The sequence below is a fragment of the Balaenoptera musculus genome, chromosome 20 (assembly GCF_009873245.2).
Source record: "Balaenoptera musculus isolate JJ_BM4_2016_0621 chromosome 20, mBalMus1.pri.v3, whole genome shotgun sequence".
Classification (NCBI taxonomy): Eukaryota; Metazoa; Chordata; class Mammalia; order Artiodactyla; family Balaenopteridae; genus Balaenoptera; species Balaenoptera musculus.
This window is the reverse complement of record NC_045804.1, coordinates 20,417,047-20,435,286: the sequence shown is the minus strand read 5'-3', so window position 1 is coordinate 20,435,286 and position 18,240 is coordinate 20,417,047. Positions and strand designations below refer to the sequence as shown.

The following is an 18,240-nucleotide window of genomic DNA, read 5'->3' as shown; positions in this document are numbered from 1 at the left end:
CTGGCAGCACATAAATCATTAGCACTGAAGCGATTAAGGCTGGTAATCTCCTGGCTGGGCGTGGGCGGTTGCCAGCTGCCAGGATGTGGGATTGTGCTTTGTCCTTGCAGAGGCCACACTTCCCCAGGGCACGGCGCCGTGGGGGGTACCCACCGCACAGGTCCTGCTTCTCCTGCGCCCCGCATCTCCTCTGGGGGCCCCTTGGGAGTGTCTTCCCTCCGGTACTGCGGGGGGGCGAGTGTGTGAGCAGGAGTGCCCTCTGCTTCCTTCTCTCCCTCAGCCCCAGCTTGACTGATGTCAACCATCTCTCCAGATTCCCTCAAAGACCCCCCTGGGAGGCAGGAATTACCCCCGTTTTGCAAATGAGGCAACTGAGGCTCTTGAACTGACTTCCTGAAAGGTTTGGATCCAAAGCTCCCTCAGGTCAGTGGCTGTGACTATTCCCCTCAGATAGGGCAGCCCCCAGGCCAGGGGCTACGCCTCCTCCCACAGACTTGGAATAATCCCAAGAGACCTGGGGGGCTCCCTCAGGTCAGAGGCTGATTCGCCCCCCACCCCCAGCCTGGGGGGCTCCCTCAGGGCCACATTGTACGGGGTAGGGGAGGGTGTCCCCTGCATCTCTCCACCCTCTCCCTGGGACCCAAGAATGCTGGGTGGGGGGCCAGACCAGCCCCAGGCTCTGGGCCTGTGGAGCCTTGTTCCAGGCCCTTTCTGGCTCCCAGGGCTGGGTTCTGCGGACTCCCCCCAAGAATGAGCTCAACCACCTGATTGCAGCCGAGAATGGAGGATCACCCTACCCCGGGGTTGCGGCTCCAATACCACCTTTGTTTCTAACAGACAGTGGGCTGCTAAGAAGCCATCGTGCCCAGGCCAGGCTCGGGATGCACTCGGTGTGTCCAGCCTGAGCCCCGGGCCCTGGGCGGCTGGTACAGAAGCCAATTACACGGCTGGGGTTTTGGGTCTGACTTCAAGAGTCAGGGCCCCAGCCGCCCTTTAGCCTGGCTATAAAGGGCTATAAAGGGCTACCTGGGGTCTCTGTGCAAACCAGACCCTGCGCCTGACTTGTGGACACCATGGCCGCCACCACCACCAGCATCCACCGGCTTTCCACCTCCGGCTCCGTCAAGGGCCTGTGTGTGCGCAGTGGCGGGGGTTTCTCTGATGTCCTCCATCCGTGTTGGGGGTGCCTGCCGGCCCCCCAGCCTCCTGGGAGCCAGCAGCTCTGGCAACATGTCTGTGTCCTCGTCCCACTTCTCTGTGGGCACGGGGGGCAGCTATGGCAGGGGCTGCTCCTGCAGCCTGGGTGGGGGCTTTGGCTCCAGCTTTGGGGTGGCAGACGCCCTGCTGGGGGGCAGCGAGAAGGAGACCATGCAGAGCCTCAACGACCGCCTGGCCTCCTACCTGGACAAGGTGCGTGCTCTGGAGGAGGCTAACGCCGACCTGGAGGTGAAGATCCACGACTGGTACAAGAAGCAGGGCCCCGGGCCCACCCTCGACTACAGCCACTACGTCAAGACCATCGAGGACCTGTGGAGCAAGGTGGGCGCTCCCTGCTCTCTGTCCTTCGTACCTGCTTCTGACTCACACCATCCCAACTTTGGACCTTTGCCAACATTTCTCCTCCAGCCTAGGTCTCCATCCCTCGCCCATTCATTCATTCACTCACTCTCTCACTTGCTCTGGAACCCAGCCCTGTACCAGTCACTGGTCCCAGGCCTGGAGGACATTCCACGCTGGGAGGCTGTTTGGAGTTCCTCCTTTCTGGGGGAGGGTATTTGGGGTGGGCGATAGAGGAGTGGGCAGGGAAGGCTTCAGAACCTTGATTGAGGGCAGCAGATGGCATTCCAGGTATAGAGATCAGTGTGGACAAAGGCATAGATGTGGGAACGTGTTTGGTGTGGCTGCTGGGAGATGAGGCTCAATGTCTCCTTCTCACTATCCCATTCCCCTTTGAGTTTGCCCCCCACCCCCGCCTGCCTCACCTCCTCCAGGCAGTCCTCCTGGATGGACGGCACTTGCCTTTTATCCTTGGATCTGGGGGTCCCTTCTGCACTTTGAGGTTCAGTCCATGCTCTGTTCATTGGGCTGATTTCACTGAGTCTGACATGTTCTAACAGCTGCTTTCATTGTTGGTTCTCCTCACTCCTTCCATGATGGTCACTCTGGGGGTCCCTAAGAGCAGAGGCTGTCTCTGCTTGCAGATTGCGGGGGATGGTCCCTGAGGAAAGGAGCTGTGTCTTCCCACTCAGACTGGAAGCTTCCAAGGGGAGGAGATACTTCTCTAACTTAGTCTGATGGAGGAGACAACACACACACACACACACACACACACACACACACACACACACACTATGATCTCTGTGAACATGACCTTGGCATTATGTAAACACAGCACCTGGGTCTTCTGTGCAAACCTTGCCCCTGGAGGGACCTACAGGGCTGCAGCCTCCAGAGGCAGGAGAGAGGTCAAAGAGGTGCAAGAGCCGGGCTTGGGGAGAGCCAGGCTGGGGGCTGGCTGGCCCGGGGTCAGCCCACTCAGTTTCCTGGTGGAGAACCAGGCCTGCTGCCCTGCGAGGGGCTTAGCCTGCTCCTGCCCGGGACCCAGGCCCGGAAGGGAACTCCTGCAATTGCCCACTGGAAGCAGAGCTACTGGGAGTACCAGATCAGATACTGGGCTTGACCTGGGCAGCAGGGAACTCAGGGGAGCCCTGGTGAGTCAGTGTTCCTGAGCTTCAGGGTCAGCCAGCTCCTCACCGCCAGCCCCCGATGCACTGCGCCCCAGGCCTCTGAGTCACTGCCCCTCGGCGGTTTTTTACCACTGCCCCCTCGCTGGACCCAATCAGCCTCCTAAGCAGGGAGGTGGATGGGGGCTCAGTCTGCAGGTTGCCGATGGGTCTAGTGAGGCCCTGGGCGGGTTCAGTCAGACTGGCTCTTAGGTTCAGTCTGGAAACGGAGCCTGACTCAGGGTGCCTTTTCAGAACTTAGGGCCACGAGCAGGCTCTGAGGCCCAGGATGAGTTTACTGGGGCTGCCCCCTCTTACAGCTTTATACTTCAGCCCTCAGCCTTAAAAAATTCCAGATTCTACTCAGCTCATCTGCCACCTCCACCGCGACCTCCTCTCTGCTTGTTCTGGGCAGTGTGGAGGGGCCTCCCCCTCCCCCCAGCCCCATGGCCTTTGACTAGAGCCTCTCTTGGGTATTTCTCCCAACAATAACGACAGCAGCAGTAATAATAACCAACCCTCTGCTCCTTCCAGAGCCTCTCCCTTCCCTGTTGTCATTTAAACCTCCCAGATGACCCTGTGGGAAAACAAAACCTTGCTCTAGGTTTGACATGGGGCTAGCCATAACGTTATTAATTATTTAATTAATCGTTTAATTAAACTAATGTTTCCTGGGGGCTGACTCTCGGCCAGGCACTGTACTCAGGGCTGGGGATTCCAAACTGAAGGAGACAGACATGAGACAGGGCCTTGTTCCTCTGGAGCTCAGAGTCCAGTGGAGGAGAGAAAAAGACACACAAAAAAGTCACAGAAAAAAATTGCACTTGGGAGAAGTACTGTGTAAGAGAGATGGGCAGAGGGGAGGTATGATGGGGAAGAAGGACCCAGACGGGGAATTGAAGAGGGCTTCCTGGAGGAGGTGGCAACTGAGCCTAGAGGTGAATTTATTTTATTTTATTTTATTTATTATTTATTATTTATTTATTTATTTTTTTTGGCTGCATTGGGTCTTCGTTGCTGTGCGCCAGCTTTCTCTAGTTGCGGCGAGCTGGGGCTACTCTGTTGCGGTGCGTGGGCTTCTCATTGTGGTGGCTTCTCTTGTTGTGGAGCACGGGCTCTAGGCGCATGGGCTTCAGTAATTGTGGCACGTGGGCTCAGTAGTTGTGGCTTGCAGGCTCTAGAGCGCAGGCTCAGTAGTTGTGGCACACGGGCTTAGTTGCTCTGCGGCACGTGGGATCTTCCTGGACCAGGGCTTGAACCTGTGTCCCTTGCATTGGCAGGCGGATTCTTAACCACTGAGCCACCAGGGAAGCCCTAGAGGTGAATTTAGTTGGGGGAAGATGGAATGAGGTCCAGGCAGCTTGGGCAATGACCCTCATGGTGGGAGAGGGGTGCATATGGGTCTCTTTCCTGGCACCATGGTTACCTGTGCCTGGGTATCATGCCCCCACCCCTTGTGAGCCCTCCAGCAGGGTGCTCAGAGGAGGAGACCACAGGGACCCTCATCTCCCTCACTCTGGCCCACTCTCCAAAGGCCTGCAGGAGGGGTGTTGCAAGGTCTTCCTGTGGCTGCCCAGGGCGCTTGCTCACCAAGCCCACTGTGTCCCCCAGATCCTGGCGGCCACCATCGACAGTGCCATCTTGGTGCTGCAGATCGATAATGCCCTCCTGGCAGCCGATGACTTCCGCACCAAGTGAGTCTGGGCCTTGGGGACAGCTCAGGGGGCTGGTGGGGGTCTGGCTCTCTGTGTGTACGAGGGTGTCCTAATGGCACTCCATGGTTCAGGCTTCCCTGCCTCCCCTGCTGCCCTGCCAAGGTATGAGATGGAGCTGAACCTGCGCGTGAGCGTGGAGGCTGACATCAACGGCCTGCACAGGGTGCTGGACGAGCTGACCCTGGGCAGAGCCGACCTGGAGATGCAGATTGAGAACCTCAAGGAGGAGCTGGCCTACCTCCGGAAGAACCATGAGGAGGTGAGGCCAGCTCGTGTATGCAGGAGAAACTTGCCTGAGAACAAGCAAGGCCGGGGCCCCCAAATCTTCCTGGGCCAAGGCCACGCTCTCCATCCAGTTCCCATCTCTGCTGGGTCCTGGCTCTGACCCTGGGAGACTCTCACTGGGCCCTGGTTGAGGCCTGGAGGGCCCTTTCCCCCCAGAGATACTTCTCTGTCCCTCGAGGCACTGCCTCCTGTGTGGTGGCAGTTAACTATCTAATGGGCGAATCAGTCTAAGAACACGCAGGCTAATTATTATAGTTAATTGTAATAGTGATAGTCATAACAACCACAAAAATCTGCCCAGCCCATTATGAGTGTTTCACAGCAATTATCTCAGCTGATACCGACAGCCTCACTGGGAGAAAGGAGCAAGTTCTTCTCTTTACCAGTGAAGAAACCGAGGCTCAGAGAGGTTAAGGAATTTGTCCAAGGCTGTACAGGGGTGGGTCTTCCCTCAGGTCTGCCTGAGCCATATCCACACCCAACTCTGACTCCACCACTCTGCCACTTCTCCCACCTCCCAGGGACCCCAAGGCTCAACCCAAGGATAGGGATCCAAGACCCTGCAGGGGGACTAATGAACCTTGTGGCTTCCTTCCCATCCGACTTCTGGGCTGGCCTGAGCTGAGGGAGCCTAATGCCTGAGTAGCAGGAGTCCAGAAAATGTCTCTCCTTGGCTTTGAGGCTGGTGATAGGGATTGCATCCCCCAGCAGATTCACATTTCCTAATGAGGTCTGACTCCCCCGATACCGACAGGGGACTGCTTTCCCCATGCCTGTGCTGCGTGGTTGGTGATGGGGGGGTGAGGCGGGTGGTCAGGGCTGGAGTGAGGTTGTCCTGGCTCATCCCCCACCATGACCGGGAGTTGCCATCTCTCCCGGCCCAGCACACACCGGGACTGGGCAAAGTCCACCCTGTGAGCGTGTGTTGGGGGAGATTGTTGATATCCACAGCCCTGCATGTTTGAGACATGATGACATCCACCTCCACCTTCAGGGTGAGGAACTGTTGGCCTGTCTGTGTCTGTCTGTCCTCTGCACCCATCTCCCCAAGACGTAGAAGGCAGCCCCAGGGACTCTTCCCAGGATGGCCCTGAGTGAGCTCCTTCTCCCCTCTCTGCCCAGGAAATGAACGCCCTGCGAGGCCAGGTGGGTGGTGAGATCAACGTGGAGATGGACGCCGCCCCCGGTGTGGACCTGGGCCGCATCCTGAATGAGATGCGCGACCAGTACGAGAAGATCACGGAGAAGAACCGCAAGGACGCTGAGGACTGGTTCTTCAGCAAGGTGGGTGGCCCGCGTGAGCAGGTATGCACACATGTGTGTGCATGCGCTGTGTGCTGAGCACATGTTGGAAAACTTACAGATCCACAGACTGTAGATTCCCAGCTGGAAGGACCTTTGGAAACCAGGGGACCAACCCCTCACGTTCAGGGGGACATTGTGAGGCTCAGAGAGGCCTTACGCTCACACAACCCTTCACTGTGGCCTGGGGAGCAGATCCAGGTCTCCTGATCCCACTAGGGATTCTCCCAGCCCGGGCATTGGTAGGTAGGTGTGTGTCTGGATGCAGACTCTCATGCCCCCAGTAAGCATGCACTGAGTAGCTGCAGTGCCCGGACAGTGACAGGCACAAAAAGAGTAAAACCCACGGCCTGCCCTAGAGCAGTACCTGCAGTCCAGTGAGGAAACAAACGACCACAGAGCAAGGTGAATGCTACAAGTTCCAGGGTATGCAGGTGGGCTTGGGGCCCTGCAGAGGCCGGGGAGGGGCAGGTCTGGGAGGTCAGCCCCCTGCCCCACCTCTGCAAGCCTCCGCAAGCCCCTAGGGCCCATCCTGCCTTCCAGACGGAGGAGCTGAACCGCGAGGTGGCCACCAACACCGAGGCCCTGCCGAGCAGCCGGACGGAGATCGCGGAGCCACGCCGCACCGTGCAGAACCTGGAGATCGAGCTGCAGTCCCAGCTCAGCACGGTAGGGCCTCTGTCCCCTCCCTGTCCTGTACCCGTCACTCCAAGTGGGCCCTGCCTCCTGGACCCCCACTCGGAGAACCAGAGGCTGCCTGCCCCACCTGCCACTGCACACTCTGCCCCACTTACTACCCCACCCACAAACCCACACACGTGGGGCCCCCTGCTGGGGGCTCGGTCTCACCAGCCACCTCCACCTTGACCCACAGAAAGCGTCACTGGAGGGCAGCCTGGCAGAGACCGAGGCGCGCTAGGGGGTCCAGCTGGCCCAGCTGCAGGGGCTCATCAGCAGCATTGAGCAGCAGCTGTGCTAGCTCTGCTGTGACATGGGCTGCAGAACCAGGAGTACAAGATGCTGCTGGACGTGAAGACGCGGCTGGAGCAGGAGATCGCCACCTACCGCCGCCTGCTGGAGGGCGAGGTTGCCCAGTGAGTGGAGGGCGCCCCGCACCTGCTCGGTGGGCTGGGTGGCTTCACCCAGGGAGGGCCAGCACCAGCCGAGGCAGGAGGTGAAGCCGAGAATACTGGCTGGGGTCCCACTCGATGGAGTAGGCAGTGGGGAGCCACGGGGGCTTTTGCGCAGAGAGAAGTATGATCATCAAGACATCTTGGAACATTCACCCTGGCTGCAGAGGGAGAAATGCATCCGAGGGGCGAGGGTGGGGTCAGGGAGACCAGTCAGGAGGCTGGAGCAAGGGCGTCAGGCCAGAGAAGACCTGCCATAAGGCGGGCGAAGGGCAGGGAAGGGGAGGTGGTGCACCAACAGGATGTGTTATAGCTAAAAACAGCAGGATTGGATGCCTGCATGCAGGGGCGAGCATGGCTTGCAGGCGGGACTCGATGAACGTTTGAGTTAGCACGTGAAGTGGTTAATGATGATCCTGGCTTTCTGGTTCCAGTTTTTGCATGGTTGGTGATCCCATTGTCTGGGATGGGTGGCGATCTGGTTTGGAGTTGGATGGGTGATGGGGAGCTAGTGTAAAGGGGCCGAGGATGTCCTGGAGTCTCCATGCTTAGTCACACATTCCAGCTTTTTGCTCTATGATGATGGCTAAGTTTATCTACAGTCTAGCTACAGCCTCTCCTGCTTTAATTAAGTTTATTTGTTGGGCCCTTCAGGATCTGGAGAAACCACTTGCTCAGCTTCTCCTTGTAAATCCCTGGTTGGCTGCAAAGTGCCTCTGGGCCTTCTGTTGGGGTATCCCCTTTCCTTACTCCTGCCCACTGGGCCTGTGCCCTTTGACCCTGTGATTGCCATTCTTTCCTGTATATTCCCTGCTGTGATTTCTGTCCGATTTGCTGGGACCTCTCTCCCCTCGGCCGGGGGCCTCCCCAGCTGCTCCTCCTCCCAGGGGGCTGGGCTCCCAACCAGCACCACTGGGCTGACAGGTCCCCCTTTCCCTGCAGCCTGGCCACCCAGTACTCCTCGTCCCTGGTCTCTCAGCCCACCCGGGAAGGTAAGAGCCTGCCCCATCCTGCCCAGGGCGGGTGGGGAGAGGCTGAGGACCCTTCTGTGGGGGAGGCCTGGGGAGGGCCTCCAGCCTGAGGTTCCCTGTGCCTCCCTCCTCCTCCGCCCGTACCCACGGTGACCACCCGCCAGGTGCGTACCATCATGGAGGAAGTCCAGGACGGCAAGGCGGTCCCCTCCCGTGAGCAGGTCCATCACTCCCCCCACTGAGGCCCCGTCTACCTGCGACAGCCCAGCCTCCAGGGTCAAGGGGCAGCCATTGCCTGCAGCTCCCAGCACGCTACTGCTGCGCCCCGAGTGCCCGTCTGGGCCACCGCCCAAGAGTGGTTGCCTTTCTGTATCTGCTTCCCACAGCCCCTCACCAAGGGGACCTCCTGAGTTTGCCCCAGTGACTGCAATTAAAGCTTTGCTTGAAGTTCAATGCCTCCTGTGGTTTGGTCTGGTCATTGGCTTGGGCAGTGTGGGCTGAGGGATGGGGGGGACAAGGAGAGTTTGCTGAGGGTTTGGGGCTGCTTGTCCCCTGCCAACCTGTTCTGCCCACCCCATTCGGGCCTGGGGCTCAAAGGAGGGAGACGGGAGGCTTGAGGGCTGAGAGATGGGACAGCCCATCAGGTTGGGAAAGTTCCTGAGAATCAGGCCCTGGGTCCCTATTGCCTGTGGCTGGTCCCTGGGAGGGCCCCACAGACTTTCCGGGGAGCCACACCTGTTATAGACAGCTCCCTGTCTCAGCCTGGGGCCGTACAAGGTCAAGATCGGAGGGAGAGGGGCTGGGCAGGGCGCTTTCTGGAGAAGTGGTCCTGGGCGCTGAAGCGTGCGAGGGATGGCAGTGGCACGGCCAGTCCAGGAAACCAGACCGGCTCTGTTGGGCTTGCTGGTGTGTGGGGTGGGGTGGCCCCTCTGAGTGTGAGCATGGGCGGGGGGGGCGTCCTCCTTGCTTTGGTGGCTTGGCAGCTGCTGGGCTCTTGGGGAATCTCTCTCAGCTGCTGGCAGGGGCTGTCTGGGCCTGTCTGGGAAGTGGAAGCCATTGGCAGTCTGAGACACGAGCACGTTCCGCCCACTGGGCCTGCCGGGACCCTGGAACTGAGGGTGGTGGGCAGGGCAGGGTGGGGCTGTGGGGCGGGCACCTGGCCCATCTTGAGGGGCCAGGTCAGGGGATTGGGTGGGGCCCCTGGGGGAGACTGCAGGGGAGGGGAGCGGGGGGGGGGAGGGGGAGGAGAGGGGAGTGGGGGAGGGGACTGGCCGGTGGGGGGGCGTCTCAGGAAGACCCTCTTCTTGGGCAGTGTCCTTTAGATTTCCAGCTGGCTGGGACCCAAAGGCATATGCCCCCTGCCTGAGGCCTCTTGGGGAATAGGAGGGGTAAGGAGGGTGGAAGGGGCCTGCCCCTCACCCTTCTTCCTGTTGCCTTTACCACGATGCCCCCTCTCAGCCTGCCACTTCCCCAGCCTGCAGCTAAGCTCCCCTTTGCCCACTCCAGCCCAGGACTCCCCATTTGTGAGAGAAAGATGGGGAAAGGTCAGAAAAGGACACTGGGTCTCCAGGGGGTCCCAGGGATGGACAGGGTCAGAAAACTGGACAGAGGGAACCACGGCCCCTGCAGTGCTTCCTTGGTGTCAGGGCTCTGCAGAAGGGGGCCAGTGTGTCACAGGCCCCTGGGGAGGCGTATAGGTGCTGTGGCAGGGTGCGATGAAGGATGAAGGATGAAGCCCTGCCAGCCCCGTTCTGAGTTAGGTGGGGCGGTGGGACACTTTCCCTCTATGAGCCCCAGTTTCCTTATCTGTAAATGGGGTGGTAATCTGAGACCTGACCGAGCTACTGTGTGTGGTGAGGCTGGTGGGTTTGGGTCTAGTTTCCAAGGCAGGATGCGGTACCGGTCCTCGCTGTCTCCCCTGCACCTCGCCCAGGGCCAGGGTCGTGTGTGGCGTGGTGTGTGGCTGGGGGCAGCTGCCTGGCAGGGCTCAGTGACGGTGACGTCCTGCTATTCCTCTTGTCCATACTAGGTCATGGGAAAGTGTAGCTGAAGGGCCTGCCTGAATCACAGGTGACAGGCCTGAGACCAGGAACACGCACATACACACAAGCAGACGCCCAGCACGGGGGTTCGGAAGAATGATGCAAAGCCCCGACGGTGGGAGGGAAGGGGACCCACAGCCACCTGGGAGCTGGCGGGCAGCCAGCGGTGATGAAAGCCCAGGGGAATGGAAACAGAGGAGCGAACCTGTTGTGATCGTTACGCCCATTTGTCGGGGCTTATAAAGGAGGCGGGCGAGCCCTGGCAGCAACACACACCTTGGGCCTCTCTCCTCTCGAGCCCTTTCTCTCCGTGTCTGCCTGCCACCCGCTGCCGCCACCATGACCACCACCAACCGCCAGTTCTTCTCCTCCAACTCCATCAAGGGCTCCTCTGGCCTGGGGGGCGGCTTGTCCCTCACCTCCCGCCAGCAGTCTGGCAGCCTGGGTGCCGGCTCCTGCAGGCTGGGGTCTGCCGGCAGCCTGGGCAATGCCCTTGGGGACGGCAGCTACTCCAGCTGCTACAGCTTCGGCTCTGGCGGCGGCTATGGCAGTGGCGGCTACAGCAGCGGCGGCTATGGCAGTGGCGGCTACGGCAGCGGCGGCTATGGCAGCGGCGGCTTTGGCACTGATGGCTATGGCAGTGGCTTGGGAGGTGGTGATGGGCTCCTGGTGGGCAGTGAGAAGGCCACCATGCAGAACCTCAACGACCGCCTGGCCTCCTACCTGGACAAGGTGCATGCCTTGGAGGAGGCCAACACGGAGCTGGAGGTGAAGATCCACAACTGGTACCAGAAGCAGACCCCAGGGCCGGCTCCCGACTACAGCCACTACTTCAAGACCATCGAGGACCTGAGGAACCAGGTAGGGGCTGTGGTGGGAGGGGACCTGGCGGGGCACAGCTTTTCCTCCCCTACCTCCTGACCTTGACCAAGGCCTGGAGTCCAGCCTGGGGGCTGCCACAGGGTCTTGGGGAACTAAGGACAGCTTGGATCCGGCTTGGCCTCTGGGAACCCATCCTGGGGCCACCTTGTGGCCTATGGTCTCTGTTTTTGGGGCAGCAGCCTGGACTAGGGGCAAGCAGGCCTTGTGGAGCTCCTTTGAGCCTCAGTTTCCCATCACGGAGCTTTTTGCCACCTTGTATGATTGTAGGATAAGGTGAATGGATGCATGTGGAGGGCTGGGCCCCTGGGGTCGCCGGATACTCAGGCACCTCTTCCCTCGGAACAAGAGGGGGATTTAGGGCTACAGTGAGGTCAGGGGTCTGAGTGAGCTCCTACTGGCACCTGCTAGGAGGAGGAGGCGAGAGAGAGGGGGCGGGGCCTCAGGAGGCCTCTTGTGTGCCTTATTTGGGGATTTTTCTGGCTTCCCCATCTCTCCTGCTGCGCCCTCAAGACTGGGGCTCAGCAAACCTGGGGCGGGGCCGGGGCTGCCTGCTGGAGCCCGGGATCAGGGCTTAGCAGGGGTCATGACTTCTGATTTGGAACTACTCTTTGGTGAGGGTTCCTTTAGTCTTCCTTTTTGGGGGAGCCTCTCAGGGACACTATATCCCCAACTGTCAAATGAGGTTTCCCACATCCGTCCTCTTTCCAGGATTCGTGAACAACTTCTGCTCTGGGGCATCCTCCCATTCTTTTCTTGTTCTCCTGCATTCCCAGACTGGCACTCCCAGATGGCTGTCCACTCTGGTTTAAGGCAGAGCCTGGCATGAGGGTGCGGGGCAAGGTTTCAGCCATCAGACTCGGGCTGGCCCCGCCTCTCTTACCAACTGTAATGCAGTAAAGGGGAATGGCTGGGTGGGAAGGGAGCCTTCCTGGAGGAGGCAGCCGCATCCTGGCCCCCAGACAGAGAGATCCATCTCAGAACCCTGGTCTGTGCTGAGCTACTCCCACCCAGTGACCTGATTACTCTCCCATCTTCCCAGATCCTCAAGGCCACCACAGACAATGCCAACATCCTGCTGCAGATCGACAATGCCCGTCTGGCTGCTGATGACTTCTACACCAAGTGAGCCCTGGCCAGGGGGGCTGGGGAGGAACTGGGGGCACCCCTCCCTACCCCAGGACTCCTCAGTTGCTGGTGGCAAGGTCCAGGAGCTGGGGGTGGGGGAGTCCCTGCTAAGAGTCCTGCACCTCTTAGCCCAGGATGCAGCAAACGCAGCAGATGCTGAAGGTTGCTGGGCTTAGTCAGGTGATGGAAGTGCGGGAGGGGAGGCGGGAGGCAGAGAGGAGAGGAGCCAGGAAGCCGGGTGGGGGTGGGGCCTTGCCCTGCGTGGTCCCAGGCCCCCAGGGCTGCAATGGGCTTCTACTGCACCCCCTCATTGTTGGGAGGCAGGGTCCTGGCCAGAACCTGCACCTGCCAGTCCAAGCATCTTGACGGAAGTCTCTGGTTCCCTTCCCAGGTTCGAGACGGAGCACGCCCTGTGCATGAGCGTGGAGGCCGACATCAATGGCCTGCGCAGGGTGCTGGACGAGCTGACCCTGGCCAGAGCCGACCTGGAGATGCAGATCGAGAACCACAAGGAGGAGCTGGCCTACCTGCGGAAGAATCATGAGGAGGTGAGGCAGCCGGGGCAGTAGGTCAAAGAGGATGCTGAGTGGGTGGCAGGGCTCTGGGGCCATGCCAGGTTGAGACCGTGGGAAGGGCACAGGTGTCCAGGCTGTTCGCCTTGCAGCGCTGCCCTGTCTGCAGAGCCCTGGTCCCCACGCAGGACAGCCTCCTCCACGTACTACCTCGCTTCCCTGCATCTGGGGAGCCTCCCAGGGGCCCGCAGAGGCCTCTTCTGCCCCTCCTGGCTTCCCTTACCAGGACAGAAGAGAATCGAGGAAGTTGCCCCCTTGTCCCAGCTCAAACCCTCGAATCTGGCCCCTAGGTAGAAGTTTGGAAATTAGATGGGATGTTCTGGGGGCTCAGGCCTAAGAATTAGATTTTATCTTCAGAAAGCCCTCAGTCTAATGGGGGAAACACAGAATCTGTCCTCAGGGAACCTCTAGCCTGATGGTGGAGGCAAAGCCCACATAGAGCAGGTGAATAAAAATCATTCAGAGGGTCGGAGGGTAGAGGGCAGGCAGAACAAAGGAGGTGTCCTTGGGAGGGGTCTGGAGAACTTGCGTGGGAAGGGTTGGGAGTGAGAGGTCAGGATGCATGCCCACACCCACCATCCCCTCCTCCACAGGAGATGAGCGCCCTGCGAGGCCAGGTGGGTGGTGAGATCAACGTGGAGATGGACGCCGCCCCTGGCGTGGACCTGAGCCGCATCCTGAATGAGATGCGCGAGCAGTACGAGAAGATGGCGGAGAAGAACCGCAAGGACGCTGAGGACTGGTTCCTCAGCAAGGTGGGGGCTGCCGCAGGCCAGAGGCCTCCCCCAGGGGATGGGGTGCAAGGCTTGAGTCCCCACAGTAAGCCCAGCGCCTGGCATCTTGGGTGCCTTATCCCCGGTGAGCCACACGGACACCAGGGGTCAGGGTCGCCTGTTGCATCCACAGGCCTGGAGCTTGGCTGAAGTTGGGATCTGGTGGGTGGGTAGGGAGCGCCCCTCAGGAATAAAACCAGAGGGTCAAGACCCCAGGAGCTTGCATCTGTCGCTCAAGAAGTCAGAAACTAGCACCAGGGGTTCTCAAGTTTCCTATTCTTGTGCTTTACACTTGCAGGGATTAAAGATAAAACTTAACATCCATTCAAAGGCTTCTGGGTTTTGGGAAGTGGGAAGCTGGTGAGAAGGCACTGCTCTCACAGTCAGGTTTGGGAGGAGGCCTGAGAGGCCCAGGGGAGGTCAGGAAGGTGGCCATGGTGAGGGGGTGCTGGGGGGAGTGGGGAGAGCCCAGGTGCCTGTCTGGGCACAGAGTGGGCCCTGGGCTGAGCATATGGAGGCCATGGGGGTCACCTGACTTGGAGAAGGGAAGCTGGGCTCACGCTGCCCTGTCCTGTGTCCTGTTTGCAGACAGAAGAGCTGAACCGCGAGGTGACCACAAACTGCGAGCTGGCGCAGAGCAGCAAGTGCGAGGTCTCAGAGCTCCGGCGCACCATGCAGGCCCTGGAGATCGAGCTGCAGTCCCAGCTCAGCATGGTAGGGGCGGCTGCCAGGCCTCGGGGGTGGGGGCGAGGCGCCCAGGTCCCTGGAGGGGGCACTGAGAACCCTTCTGACCCCTGCCCCTCCCGCTCTCCTGCAGAAAGCATCCCTGGAGAACAGCCTGGCGGAGACAGAGAACCGCTACTGCCTGCAGCTGGGCCAGATCCAGGGGCTGATCTGCAACGTGGAGGAGCAGCTGGCCCAGCTGCGCTGCGAGACGGAACAACAGAACCAGGAGTACAAGATCCTGCTGGACGTGAAGACGCGGCTGGAGCAGGAGATCAGCACCTACCGCCGCCTGCTGGAGGGCGAGGACAGCCAGTGAGAGGGGGCCCGGGGCCAGGGCTGGGGGCCTGGGGCAGAGGTGAGGCTGAGACCCACATCTAATCTTCTCTCTCTCTTTTTTTTCTGCAGGCTGACTCAGCACAAGCTCAAAGAATGTAAGCATCTTGGTAGCTGAGGGTGGGGCTGCACAGGGCAGGCGACCCACCTGTACGCTGCTGGGGGAGGGTGTCCAGGAGCTCCAGGAAATGAAGGCTGATCCTCAGCAGGGGTGGGCGAAGGGACCCGGTAGGGCTCAGGGTCCTAATCAAATGAGGGAGACACTATCTGGTCCAATGGGGGAGGGGCAGGGAAATGGCCCTTACCTTGGAGATCCTAGTCTGAGGTGGGAGACATGGTCCCAGCTCTGGAGACTCTCATCTGATGGGGAGATAGGGACATGGTCTCATGATCTTTGCTCTTGGGACCCTACAGATGAGCAAAAGCAGTCTTGTGTCTGGAGTCTCTTGTCTGATGGCAGAAAGGGACTTGGTCCTTGTCCTCCAGATCCCAGTCTGATGGGGAAGAAAAAATCCCAGCCCTGGGGCATCTAGTCTAAGGGCGTGGACCAGGGTCTTGTCTTGGAGATCCGCTTCTGAAGGGAGCATGACCCATGCCCTTGAGACTGCAGAGAAATGGACACAGACCCCATTTCGTGTAGCGTCCAGTCTGTGCAGTCTTCCTCTTGCAGAAGAACATGTGGGTCAGAATCAAACCATCTATTCAGGAGGCAGGATTCACCCAGGGGCACCAGCAAGGAACAGGGTGCGAGGGAGGGAGTGGCAAGGTCAGGGGGACACCTGTACGGATGTGATGTTGAGGGGCCAGCAGAGGTGTGGACACCAAGTGGCCATGGGGGAGGAGAAAGCTGGCTCCGCTCAGGGGGCTGGGGGCTGAGCCAGGACCTCTTGGCCCCCGCCCACCCTGAGTGTCTGTCTCCTGCAGCTGCGACCACCCGCCAGGTGCGCACCATTGTGGAAGAAGTCAAGGATGGCAGGGTCATCTCCTCCCACGAGCAGGTCCACCAGACCACCCACTGAGAACTCTGCTCCCCCCGCCGGCCCCTCTGGGGCCCCCCATTGGCTCCGCAGACACCCCAAGCCCCAGCCCCCGGCTTCAGTCCCTTTCCCATCACCCCTCCCTGACCAATAAAGCTTGTTGACTGAGACATGGAATGCTCCCTGTTTGTGGCCACTGACGTGGCCCTAGTGCGGAAGGGGTGAACCGGTGTGGGGGGCGAATGGGGGCAGGGGGAGGAGTCCGTGGACACCCACTGTTGTTGACTTGGAGGTCAGGGGTCATCTTAGAACAGGGTGAAGACTAGGTCTGGGCAGAACTCGAGGGGTGGGGGCTGCTTTTTATCTCCCAAGGGCTGGTGATCCCGGGGAGGGTGGTCCAGGCAGCGCCAGACCCAGGGCAAGGTCAGCGTGTCAGGGGGAGGTCTTAGGTGTCCTCTTCTTGGCCTGTAATTGGGTCCGTGACCTTGGGCGGCGCCTTCCCCTCCCTGAGCCTCATTTCCTCATCCATAAATGGACAAGATCTCAGGAGCCAGAGACGCGGGGATAAGGCGTACGACCGGTTGCTCCTCACGGTCCTCTGGGCTGTGTCCTCCTCTAAGAGGGGACAAGGTGGGGAGGGGGCAGGGAGGCAGGCCAGGACAGGAATCAGGATCCTCCTGAACGGGGGGATGGAGGACGGAAGGCGGGGAGGCAGGCTGGGTGATTAGGGCCCAGGTTCCTGTGTGAGTCTCAGGAAACCCTTAGAAGGGGTTTGTGGGTCCAGATGCTCCCATCGCCTCAACCCGAGGAATGTGAGCTGAGAAGGCAGGTGTGGGAGAGAGGGTGGGGCCTCTCCCAGGGATATGCCTTCAAATGGTGGGCTCAGGATGGGGCGTTCAGGGGAGGTTGTGCCTGCGGAGCGGCACTGCCCTCCCCGGCAGTTTGTCCCCTCTTGGTTCCAGCAGCTTGGAGGTCGGGGAGGTGGGAAGCTGCCTCCTGGGGAAGGGGGAGGGGCCGTCCTGCCCCAGCCGCTCCAGCACCCTCCAGCCCAGGCCCTGTCACTCCATGGGCGGGCGCTGAGCCGGCAGGAGAGGAGCCCCGGAAGTCTTCCTTTGAGTAAATCTGGAAACCACTGGGCCAGGCGGGTCTGATTTCCTGGTTTTCTTCAAGAAGTGGGGGTGGGTGGAAGGGGTTAACGGGAGAAGGGATGCCCTCACCCCGGTTCACTGACAGGCCCCCTCCAAACACCTGCTCTCGCCCGGTGCCTGGAGACCGAGGGCGCGGCCGGGGCAGGGAGGTGAAAGGAGCAGCCAAAGCCCCAAGAGGCTGGCGTGGTGGAGGCGTGGGACCCGCGGAGGCCCGGGAGGAGGAGGTGGGCCAGTGGCATGAGCGCTGTCTATGACGTGGGCAGCGGGGTGTGAGGACTTTGGGCAGGTCACAGGCCCTCTCTGGATCTCAGAAGCCACAGTAAAGGAGGGGTGAGATGAGCTGCAGCTAACGGCCCTTCCGGCCCTGATCCCAGGGGCAGGGAAGACAGTGAGTTCCTTTCCGTGGCAGGGACGGCAGGCTGGAGTCCAGGGCCCGTGTCTGCAGAGGCAAATGCCAGAATCAAAGCAGGCTGGGAGCGTGGGCTCCGCTCCTGCAGGGGCTGGCCTCTCTCAGCTGCCTGGGCAGCAATCAGGGTAGGGATGGACGGCAGGAGGGAGGGAGGCACCGTACCCACCAGGCCCCCACCGTACATCCAGCCACAACCGGGAGAACCAGTCCTGGGCTGAGGATGGTCCGTCTGGGGGTGATCTCATTTACCTGAATGACAGTCCCAGGAAGAGGGGAGGGTCCGGGAAGAGGTGCCGCATTATGTGGATGGGGACACTTCGGCTCCGAGGAGCGGTGACTCAACCCCTGTTTGGAGCCTGGCATGTCAGGGGTGGAGTAGGGCGTGGGAAGGGAGGCAGCTATGCTGGGAAAGCGGCCGGAGCCCCACCCCCTGCCCAACCCCAGGCTCTTAGGCAGGGACCTCTCTCCCCGCAGACTCTGGGGGGTCCACTTTTACTGATGGGGTGAGTGAGGAGGGGTCAGAGTGTGGGGCTGGGAGAGGCAGCCCTGGACTTCACCCTTCTGCGGGTGGAGAAGCCCCTGCCCACAAAGCGAGTGGGTGGGTGGTCAGGAGGCCACGATGGGAGAGCAGCCAGGTGTCCCGGGAGCTGCACCAGGAGAGCAGTGGCTGCGGTGCCGGGGCTGGAGGTCCACAGGGCAGAGTGCTGGGCCCAGAGAGGGAAAGCCCCGCCCTTTCCAGGAGTGCTCAGCCCAGGCCTGGGCAGGTGGGGGCCTCAGGGAGGAGTGACTGGGAGTGGAGGCCTGTGGTCCCCTTGGGGATGGTATGGCTTTGTCCAGGTACACCACGCTGACCCAGGCTGCTGGGGCACGTGCCTGCGGCTGGACCGGGGGACCCAGCTGTGGGACTCTCCAAGGGACTCACAGTTCATCCACGCCCACCCACCTGCTGCACAAGATGTTTCAGTGAGCCGGTCTGTGCCTCTCCTGGGTGCCGCCTCACCCACCCTCGTACGACGGACACACACACCTGATGCCCAGGCTCGGGCCGGCCACGGGTAGTCAGCCCCCGTGACCCTTCCTCCACCTCGCCCACACTCTGCAAGGGTGACCTGGCGGTGCTTTCTGCA

General features: G+C 60.6%; 2 protein-coding genes across 2 annotated transcripts; both read left to right on the top strand.

Annotated features, from left to right (window-relative positions):
- The first annotated feature begins 750 nt into the window (after positions 1–750).
- LOC118887094 (keratin, type I cytoskeletal 42-like) lies at positions 751–8,577 on the top strand. The gene is given in 10 exon segments (XM_036837650.1): positions 751–1,159; positions 1,161–1,539; positions 4,335–4,417; positions 4,541–4,697; positions 5,846–6,007; positions 6,569–6,694; positions 6,900–7,017; positions 7,020–7,119; positions 8,098–8,147; positions 8,291–8,577. Coding segments are annotated over 10 exon segments (1,314 nt in total). The 5' UTR covers positions 751–1,073; the 3' UTR covers positions 8,344–8,577.
- A 1,859-nt stretch (positions 8,578–10,436) lies between these two features.
- KRT17 (keratin 17) lies at positions 10,437–15,726 on the top strand. Its single transcript, XM_036837649.1, has 8 exons — positions 10,437–11,029; positions 12,090–12,172; positions 12,567–12,723; positions 13,341–13,502; positions 14,109–14,234; positions 14,338–14,558; positions 14,652–14,677; positions 15,504–15,726. The coding sequence occupies exons 1-8, from the start codon at positions 10,508–10,510 to the stop codon at positions 15,596–15,598; spliced, it is 1,392 nt and encodes a 463-aa protein (XP_036693544.1). The 5' UTR covers positions 10,437–10,507; the 3' UTR covers positions 15,599–15,726.
- Positions 15,727–18,240: the final 2,514 nt, after the last annotated feature.

Coding starts and splice junctions, on each gene's coding strand:
- KRT17 (XM_036837649.1), top strand. CDS start 10,508: ATGACCACCACCAACCGCCAGTTCTTCTCCTCCAACTCCATCAAGGGC. Junction 11,030..12,089: donor TCGAGGACCTGAGGAACCAG/GTAGGGGCTGTG, acceptor CCATCTTCCCAG/ATCCTCAAGGCCACCACAGA. Junction 12,724..13,340: donor TGCGGAAGAATCATGAGGAG/GTGAGGCAGCCG, acceptor CCTCCTCCACAG/GAGATGAGCGCCCTGCGAGG.